Source organism: Crocodylus porosus, unplaced genomic scaffold (genome assembly GCF_001723895.1).
Source record: "Crocodylus porosus isolate Cpor-Errol unplaced genomic scaffold, CroPor_comp1, whole genome shotgun sequence".
NCBI lineage: Eukaryota > Metazoa > Chordata > Crocodylia > Crocodylidae > Crocodylus > Crocodylus porosus.
This window is the reverse complement of record NW_017728931.1, coordinates 137,635,882-137,646,174: the sequence shown is the minus strand read 5'-3', so window position 1 is coordinate 137,646,174 and position 10,293 is coordinate 137,635,882. Positions and strand designations below refer to the sequence as shown.

The 10,293-nt window shown below is 47.5% G+C and overlaps 1 protein-coding gene across 1 annotated transcript in view; it reads left to right on the top strand.

Moving 5' to 3' along the window:
• The window catches only part of LOC109315821 (store-operated calcium entry regulator STIMATE-like), a 53,627-nt gene that overhangs the window by 34,400 nt on the left and 8,934 nt on the right, over positions 1-10,293 (top strand). The window contains exons 5-7 of the mRNA XM_019543747.1: positions 6,041-6,153; positions 7,702-7,785; positions 9,522-9,638. Of these exons, the coding sequence (XP_019399292.1) occupies positions 6,041-6,153; positions 7,702-7,785; positions 9,522-9,638 (314 nt within the window). The remainder of the gene's footprint in view (positions 1-6,040; positions 6,154-7,701; positions 7,786-9,521; positions 9,639-10,293) is intronic.

Here is a 10,293-nt window from a genome sequence, read left to right as displayed (position 1 = left end):
CCCCCCCTTTCTCCTGGAAGGATGAAGGACAGAGTCCTTATTAAACGCATTGGGGATATAAGCCTGTAGCTCCAGCATGTGTTTTTTCACAAATCAAATAGGATGCTTCCATTAAATCCCTGGCTGGATATACAGAAGCAAGCTGGTTGGGGTTTTTTGGTTTCTGTTTTTTTAAACACTGTTTAGTGACCTACTGAACTTGGCCTGTCTAACTGAGTTGTAGGAAAGCATGCTCCATGCCAGCTCTTGGGTTTAACTGTGGACCTGTGTAGGATGCATTTTGGCTCTGTGATACTATTAGACAACATTTCTATAACAAATGTTCCCACATCCAGGGGCAGTCAGGAAGCTGTTGTCTGCTAGTGCTTAAGCAACATGTCTCAAGTGACCCAAGTGCTTGCCTTTCGTCTATTGAAAGTAGAGAGATACTCCTCGGTGCCCGTCCGTTTTCACAACCTTGCTTGCAGACAAACCTATACCAACCCAACTTGCTCAGCACAGGCTTGTCTGCGCTGCTACAGAAGCAGTTTCTCGCGCTTCCTTCACCCCAGATTCATAGACCCCGTTTAACTGTGCTGCTGAAATCTGTTTTGATCTTTTATTCTTGCCTAGGGAGAGAACGGCCTGCTGACTGGAAAATTTAACATTTTTCTTATTTCGCAAAGCCTATTTATAACCCAGAAAAAACAACTAGCTTGATCTCTCACAAACTAAATGTGAGGGAGGAGGAAAAAGGCTGACATTCAATTGTAGCTTTCAAGTCTGAGATCCTTTCCTCCTTCAGCTGTGCTACTCCATCTGTGGTGGTAAAGATGAACTATTTAGACTTGATAAAGCTATTGGGCATGCACCATACAAAGCCCAAGCACCATTGCTGTTGGTGTGATAACAGCTGGAGGTGTTCTGCAGACTTTGCAGAGCCTTGGTGGGCCCAAGACAGCAGATCTCTTATTTAACCACGGTCATGTAGGCTGAAGTCTCATCTCTTCTCTTTGGATGGACTTGGGTTGCATCTGGAAACATTCAGCCGCTGCAGCTTCCACTGGGGAGCCTAACAGTGGAGCACCTGGGGATGTGCAGAAGATGCTGTGGTTTTGGAGACCGGCCTCTCTACAGGGGTCGGAGCGCACCAGCTGAGCATGCAGTGACCCAAAGGGAAGTCAGGACTCGAGCCCAAAAAGGAAATGCAATGGCTTTGTTTTCTCTCATTGGGGTTAGGACTAGAATGGCACCAGGAATGAGGGATTGGAAGGGGCTACTGAGGACAGTCCCTGCATTAGCAAGCAATGCGGGTCCATGGCTTCCAGGAAACCCCTGCATCAAATGGCCTTGCACAATGCCGCAGATCACCAACACCTCCATAGGCCACTTGTAGGAGAAAGGAAGGACAACCGGGGTGCTGCCAGTGCCGTATCCTTGCCTACTGGGCTTTTAACAACCAAGAATGTGTATGGGAGGGGATCAGATGTTGGTACATGGAGAGAAGTCCACCTCTTGGTTTGACAAGTCCATCAGGGTGGTGGTGCTCTTCTTCCGGGTGATGGAAACCACTTGCTCTCCCAGCACTTTCTCCCCTGCAAACAACCTTTGCCCTTCCACCCCATCATGCAGCTCTGTGCTAGTGTGGGTGCAGGGTAAGAGCCCAGTCTCCAGAAGCTGCACAGCTCGCGTCTAGCCTCAGTGGCTTGGTTCCCTCCCTCCCTTCCTTCTCACCTCCCCTATACCCAGGCCATCCTTCTGCTTTACTCCTTTTTTGCTCTTACTGTTCCTGTAAATCGTTCTTTCAGCGTTTCTTGACTGCCTTCCACCTGCATCTGGTTCCTGGCTTTTCCCAAAATCATAGAATTAAAAAAAAAAAAAAAAAAAAAAAATTTGTGTTTTAATACTTCAGGCTCTTAAGGATGTGTGCCTGAACTCCCAAGTCTCTATCCTAACCTCAGATTGTACCCGCCTTGTATTGTACAAAGGAGAGCCAGGTTGAAAACAATTGGTGCTACAGGATTTTTTTTCTAGCCTTTTTTTTAAGTTGCAGTGTTAGAGCTCAACTTCTGCTTGCTGATCCAGAAGCCTGGGGAAGGCCCAGCCCCTAATGATCACAGGCATATTTCCTTTGGATTTGAAGATCCAGAACTTCAATACTGACCATTTTTTTTTGTTCGTGCCCCTGGGAGGTTTTGCTTGATGGGTTTCTTCGTATGCAGCATTAGGAGTGGCAAAGTGCTTTCTTCTTTTAGTGCCCAGTTTTTATCCTGGTTGCATGCTCAGTGTACAACAATGAGAGAATCTGTCTAGAGGGACAGAGGTGCAAGGACTTCTTAATCAACCAGAGTTATGATACAGAAAGGTAGAGACCTTCTGAATGTGAGTTGCTGCTGGAGCTAGGCCTGATTTTGCTCAGCTGCTGTTACAAATTTCTTGTCCGCACTGGAAGCGGATGCAACTAAAGACTATATTGGACTTGTAGCAAAAAGAAATGTCGCTTGCGTCTCAAAAGCCTGTCGCCAGAAACTGCAACCCAGTTCTGCAAACCCAAGATCCCAGGGAGCCTGGAAGAGGAGCTACTGCGTGCAACTGATATGGCTCCATTATAGTTGCTAACAATAAATACGCTTTTAGTTATCACTACATAAGTACTGGTATCGTTTCATATTTAGCTACCGTTAATTATTTTTTATCTTCCTTTTTTTCCTGATTTCATTACTCAGACTGAGGTTGATTGAGACCCTGTCTCAGTCTAAGGCTGTGAGTGTCATAATCCTGACTCTGTTCCCATCAGCAATAGATCTCTTACATCTGCACTGTGTAAGAGGGGAGTTATGTCAGTAGATGGGTTCAGTCGCGTAATAAAAGCGATAGCCTCTCAGCAGGCAATCTTAAGGGTCAAGAACTCCATCAGAGAACCTGGCAGTGATGCTGGACATGGGTCAGGACCCAGCTGGCACCTAAAATTTCCCTGGAAGTCTAATTTGGGTGCAATAGTCTTTGCTTGCTGTTTTCTGCTGTACTTGGCATATAATTCAACTTGCAGGAGAGGGGCAGTACTTCAAAAGGGTCTGAAAATCCAAGGAATTATGATCATGGATATATTAAATACGTATTCAGAGTCTGTATAATTATGTCATGGGAGTAACGGAGACCTGGTGGGACTCCACCCATGACTGGCCCTTGGTACAGATGGCTATACCCTGTACAGGAGGAATCATGTAGATAAAATGGGGGGGGAGGGGAGTAGCTCTCTGTTAAGGAAAGCTACATGTCCCTGCAAGCTGATGTTGGATAGCAGGGTGGATGACTGGAGACCCTCCGGGTTAAAATCCATGGGGAACATGGCACAGGGGATACAACAGTGGGAGTCTACTACAGACCTCCCACCCAAAGTCCTGAGCTTGACCAGGAGTTTGCCCAGGAACTGGCTGAGGCTGCTTGCTCCAGGACCATGGTTGTCATGGGTGACCTCAGTTACCCAGACATCTTGTGGGGGGATCACTCAGCAAAATCCAAGCGGTTGCGAAGCTTCCCCTCATGCGTGGATGACCTCTACCTGACTCAAGAAGTCTATGGGCCAACGAGAGGCAAAGCGCTGCTCGACCTGGTACTGGCTACTAGGGATGACCTAATTGGTGACCTAGTGATGGATGAGAAGCTGGATGACAGCAGCTTTGAGCATCAAGGACAATAAAAAGTCCTTTTTCAGATATGTGGGGCGCTGGAGGAAAAGCAAGGGCAACATTGGACCCCTGCTGAACCAGATGGGGCAACTGACACCAAGGAAAAAACCAACCTATTAAATGGGTACCTTGCATCAGTCTTTCTTCCAGTCCCATGGGATGCCCATGCCTGCTATGGGATGGGGAGGTCCAAGTGAGGGAGATCCCCTGCCCTCCATAAATGCCAACCTTGTGAAGGAACACCTTGAGAAGTTGGACACCTTCAAGTCAGCTGCCCTGACTATCTGCACCCCAGGGTACTCAAGGAGCTGGCGAGCATCATAGCCCAGCCTCTGGCACTGACGTTTGAAAACTCCTGGCGCTGTGGTGTGGTGCCCAAAGACTGGAAAAGGGCCAGTGTGGTGCCTATCTTCAAGAAGGGGAGGAAAGTGGATCTGGCTAACTATAGGCCCATCAGCCTGACTTCTATCCCAGGGAAGATCTTAGAAAAGTTATATTTAAAGAGGCCATCCTTAATGGACTGGCCAACACCAATATCCTAAGGGATAGCCAGCATGGGTTTGTTGTGGGTAGGCCTTGCTTGACCAGTATCCTTTCCTTCTATGACCTGGTGACCTGTCACCTGGACAAGGGAGAAGAGATTGTCATATATTTTGACTTCAAAAAAGCCTTTGATCTGGTATCCTATGATCACCTCTTGGTGAAGATGGCCAGTTGTGACCTTGAGTCCACCATGATCTGCTGGTTGGGAAATTGGCTCCATGGTCAGACCCAGAGGGCAGTAATAGATGGCAGTCACTCATCATAGTGTCCTGTGACCAGTGGGGTCCCCCAAGGCTCTGTCCTTGGACCCATCCTGTTCAACATCTTCATTAATGATGTGGACACTGGAGTCAGAAGCAGACTGGCCAAGTTCACCGATGACACCAAACTTTGGGGCAAAGCATCCACACCAGAAAACAGGCGGGTGATTCCAGGCTGATCTGGACAGGCTCAGCAAATGGGAGGATGAGAACCTGATGGTGTTTAACACTGAAAAATGCAAGGCTCTCTGCCTTGGGAAGAAAAACCTGCAGCATCCCTATAGGCTCGGCAGTGCTACGCTGGTTAGCACTATGAAAGAAAGACTTGGGGTCATGACTGACCACAAGATGAACGTGAGCCTGCAATGCAATGCTGTGGATAGTGAAGCAACCAAAACGCTGCCTTACATCCATAGATGCTTCTCGAGCAAACCCCAGAAAGTCCTTCTCCCCTTGCACTCTGCCTTGGTGAGTCCGCAGCTGGAGTGCTGTGGGCGGGGGGGGAAAGGATGTGGAAAAGCTTGAGAGAGTCCAGAGGAGAGCCACGTGCATGATCAGAGGTCAAGAAAACAGACTTTATGATGACAGGCTGAGAGCCATGGGACTCTTTAGCTTGGAAAAGTGCAGGCTGTGGGATGATCTGGTGGCCACCTATAAGCTTATCAGGGGTGACCACCAAGACCTGGGGGATCGATGGTTCACCAGAGCTCCCCAAGGGATGATGAGGCTGAGCAGTCACAAACTCCTGCAAGACCGTTTCAGGCTGGACATAAGGAAGAATTTCTTCACTGTCTGAGCCCCCAAGGGCTGGAACAGTCTGCTAGTGGAGGTGGTTCAAGCACCTACATTGAACACCTTCAAAAACAAATTGGATGCTTTATCTTGCTGGGATACTATGACCCCAGGTGACTTCCTGCCCCTTGGGCGGGGGGCTGTATTTTGATCTTCCGAGGTCCCTTCCAGCCCTAATCGCTATGAAATCTGTGTATTGACATGCATGTAAAAGATAATAAGCCTGAGAAATGGCCAACCTTGGTTTGATACTGTTCTACACAAATCCATTGAATCTCACTTTCTGAAGCATGACTGGCCTTGTGGGTAATGAGGAAGCAGGAGATGGGCTCTTGCTTCTTTTTATATCATCCCATGTGGCAGTTTCTCATAAGCAGGCTATGGGGAAATACGATCTAAATGCACCCACTGTATGGTGACTTTGAGCTAAATCGTAGAAAATTTTGGGTTGGAAGGGGCCTCAGAAGTTCATCTAGTTCAACCCCCTGCTCAAAACTGGACCATCTCCAACTAGATCATCGCAGCCAAGGCTTTGTCTGTAGCATCATATAAAATGTGACTTTCACCTGGCTGAAAAATGGCTCTGAAACCATGGTTGCCCTGCTACCGAACAGGCAGAGCAATTTACTATATTTGCACAATGTCTGTCTATGAAACTTTAAACAAAGCAGCTTAACAGGTAAAGCTGGGGAGGGGGGGGGGTCTATTGAAAGCTTGATTCTAGTTGGTATTTCCACTAACCGAGCAGAACCCTTTCTGTACGTACTTTGTTCTCAGGTGATCCTCCACAAGCTGCTGCTTGGATCGGCCAGTGCATCCTCTACTTGCTGATAATGGTCTTTGAGAAGACTGTGATCAGCCTTGTCCTGCTCATCCCTGGTTGGACAAAGGCAAGTTCTCAGCTGTTTTTTGTACCCAAGGGAGTTACGCCACTGCATTATACACCCTCAGTGCTTGAAGTCATACCTCACAGGGGACCTTCTGAGATGCATGAGCAGGAACCTGCATTTGGGGAAGCATTTATTGGCTGAAAAATAATACCAGAAGTGGACTGATTTTAAAGACCCTTAAGTAGAACTGTTCGGCCTCTCCAAAGCCAAGAGCTTGTCTTTATGGCACCAGTCTAAAACACTAGGACTTGGAGTGGTCTCCCAGCTCTCCTTCCCAAGGTCACAGTGCAGATGTCAGCCTAGGCACAGCTGAAGGGACACCATAGGATGCTGACCATGCATCTGGGTCCAGCTGACTCTGGAGACTGCTGTGATTTCTGGGTGCTTGCTTCCTAGCTTTCTTTTTTTGCAGTGTTCAGTAGTCATCTGGGCAGGCGGACCTCGAAGCCAGTTTTCTCTACGAGTAAGCAATCCTACGATGGCAGGTTCTGGCCATCTGGTCCTTCTCTACCCCGCTTTTTCCATAAGTAGAGATGGGGTGAAGGAAGATGTAGCCCACCCATCTCTAAAGTGGGCTCTGGATTACAAATGGCAGCATAGTCCACTCCAATGCGAGCTGCAAGGCATAATGGAGATGGCAGGTCACGTGGTCTGAATTGGCCTATGCTGGCACTTAACACTTCCATTAATGTGCCATTTACTTCTGCTTGTTGTCAATCATTGCTCTAAAGTAAGATTGCAGGCTTTGGGTAACCACTACCATTCAGTGTCCTAATCTGTTCCCACCACTTATTGTTACTGGTACAAAAACAAAAATTAATTCTGCGCCTGCTGAAAGAGTGCAGCTTACCAGCTGCATGTGGCTACAGAAAACAAGTGGCTTGGGGCATTTTTCTCAAGGATCAGTACTGCAACCAGCTTCCTTTTATAGAAGAGACCGCAATGTCGAATTTGACCTATGTAACAGTAGCTGTGGAATTTACCCAGTTACTCGGGCACTGAGTCTGTATACAGTCGATTCCTGGTAACCTGGAAATGAATATGAACTGGCTGGGGAGACGGCTGTTGCTGTTGAGTTATGGCATGTCTCTGCTGTGTTCCAGTTGGTACCTGCCTGCTGACGCACAGTAAGGAATGCTTCGCCTAGGGATACCAAGCTAGACTTTGCATTAACTTATTGTTTAGCTTCCTCTACACTCATATATAAGTCTGGATCAGGCTGCGTGTTTCTGGAATCCTTTCAGCACACCTCGTGCAAGGCGGTTGTTCTTTTGCAACCAGGACAAGAAGCCAAGGGAAATCCCACCAGCTACTTTACGGTCTGTTTTAAAGACCTGCACAGCTTTTTATGCTTCGTGAATGAATAAACATCTGCTGAGCATTCGGGTTGTCAGGAAGTATCTGGAGGGAGTGTTGTAGGTTGTTACTCTGGCCCATGTAGAGAAGCAAGACGAAGGCTGCCGAAGTCTCTGTTATAGCTCACGGCTAATATCCCCTAGCAGAAATAACGGTTTAATAACCTGTTTAACTTTTTTGTTTCCGTTGCAGCTTCAGGAGCTTTTGCTGGATTACATCCCAGACCCTCAGCTGGAACTTGTCCTGGTGATGCTCATTGTGCCTTTTATAGTTAACGTAAGTGGAGCCAGAGGACCTTCCTGAAAACACTGTCTGCATCATTTATGCTTCAGCATCCTGAACGGATATTGCTGCCTGTGTAATAAGAGGGCAGTTTTTACCCACAAAGGTCAGGTTGGAAAGATCAGACAAAAGATGGGAGGAAGCAAAGGCGACGTGACCAGTGTCACAATAGGCCAGTTCAGGCTAGGGTTAGTACCCACCTCTCCTGGGGCAGCCAGTCAATTAAGCTAAAATATCTGCTGCCTACCAAACTGCTTCACATACATAGCGACTGCTGTGCTGCCAACACTTTTATCTGACTTACGTTCCAGCATCATTTAACTGGAAGAACTTGACTTAGTAACTAAACCCCACACCTCATACTTTGTAGGAGCTCTATAGAGGCTGGCAGCTCACTTTGTATAAGTTGTACTGTAATTGCACAGACTGAAAACAGATTCCCTACCTGGAAGAGTCGACTTGGGTTGTAAAATGAGGCCAGTGATTGCTGTCCTCACCTTCACGTTATCTAAACAAAGAGCCTTGAGTTGTTTGGGGGAACTTGAGGGCAAGTTTTGTTCTCAAGTCAGTTGCTTAATAGATTGTCACCATCTCAAGAGGCCACTTGACAGCGACTGTCTTGCTGCGGTGGTGGGGTGGAATTTCACTTCATTGTGAAGCATTTGGATTTCCTTTGCAGCAGATCAGTAGGTCCCAGGCATTCAAAGTGTTAGTTGCTACTGATCTTGAACTCTGATTTTGCTGGGTGAAGACTTCTTTTTTTTTTCCCCCCATGGGACGGTAGTTTGCACGTCTGTCTCCAAACTAAATACAAGTTACAGACCCTTCCTCCACTTCAGCACCCTGCCACCCTCCAAGCCAACGCTGCAGGATGAGCACGTTAGATTCAAAGTAGATCTACACTGTCATTGTATCAATGGAAAAAGTGTAGTGCTATGAAATCTGGCCGCAGGGAGATGCTGGGTGCTGTTTTCAGATCCTCGGTTTGTGGAGAGATTGGAAATGGAAAATGTGGTTAAGTTGAGAAGCTGCCTAATGTCAAAACTGGGAAGAAATTGCTACAACTCAGACCCTGAAGATCCCATTTACTTTGTAAAATTACTTGGGTGGAGGTAGTGTAGAAAGGATTAATGGAAGACAAGAAGCATGCATGTAAATAGGATAATTTAGGATCATCCTGTATGATGTCAGTCCTCTTGCTAAAAAGGATTATTTTTTAAATGGGACCTCCTTGAAGTCCAGCCATGTGTTCTTTTTTCTTCCCCCAAAGGGCTGATATTCCCATGTGATATTTTCTAAACTATTTTTTTGCCTACCAAAACTGCTGCTAATCTAGAAAATATCACTTGGAAATAGGCTTCCGTGATCCAAACAAGGATTTGAGACATAGGTGGGTGGGACCAGAAATGCTCTGGTGGGTGAAATGGAAAGTCGTACTGCGGTGTGGTTTGACGTGCTGTCATGGTGGAGGTCCTGTGCGCAGCCTGCTGGGAGTTGAAAAGCTTTCTGTCCACTTTAACTTGGGATGCATAGTTTTCCTCAAACTTTGTGCTTGTTCCACTCAAAATCGTTTGCATCCTAGCAAGCGAATTAGTGTCTTATGTAGGTGGTAATTCATCCGAGAGGCTGTGGAGCCACCCCTTTGGTCATGCCAGGTCAGTCTCCTTGCACTATATAAGGCTGCCCTTCTTAGAAATAACTTTTTTTTTTCCTCCTTTTTTTTCTTCAAGGCCCTTATGTTTTGGGTTGTAGACAGTTTGATCATGAGGAAACACAAGCAGAAGGACAGCCTTGCCCTCAGCAGGTCTATAGAAACCCCTCGGACTGTGATGACTGAAGAATCCCAGGTAAAAGCAAAGGACGCTGTTCTTTTCTCTTCCCAGCAAAGATCAGATCAGCTGGTCCGGACTGTCTCCACCCTAGAGTACTGAGGGAATTGGCTGAGGTCATTGCGGGACCCCTGGCACGGCTGTACGAGCCCTCGTGATGCTCTGGTGTGGTGCCAGAGGACTGGAAGAGGGCCAGTGTGGTTCCCATCTTTAAAAAGGGGAGGAAGGAAGACCTTGGAAACTATAGGCCAGTTAGTCTTACCTCGATCCTGGGGAAGCTTTTTGAGAGAGTTATCCTGGCGCATGTCCACGAGGGGCAGTGGGGGAGATCGTGCTTAGCGGCAACCAACACGGGTTCGTTAAAGGCAGGTCCTGTCAGACCAACCTGGTGGCCTTCTACTATAAGGTCACCAAATCATTAGATGCAGGGGTAGCAGTGGACATCGTCTTCCTGGACTTTCAGAAGGCCTTCGACACTGTCTCTCACCCCGTTCTCATTTAAGAAACTGGGGGGCTGTGGTGTTGACACCCACACTGTCAGTTTCGCCAACTGGCGGGAGGGCCGCACCCAGAGAGCGGGGGTGGATGGGTCATGTTCGACCCAGAGGGATGTGGGCAGTGGGGTCCCCCAGGGCTCGGTCCTCGGGCCCGCACTGTTCAACATCTTCATCAG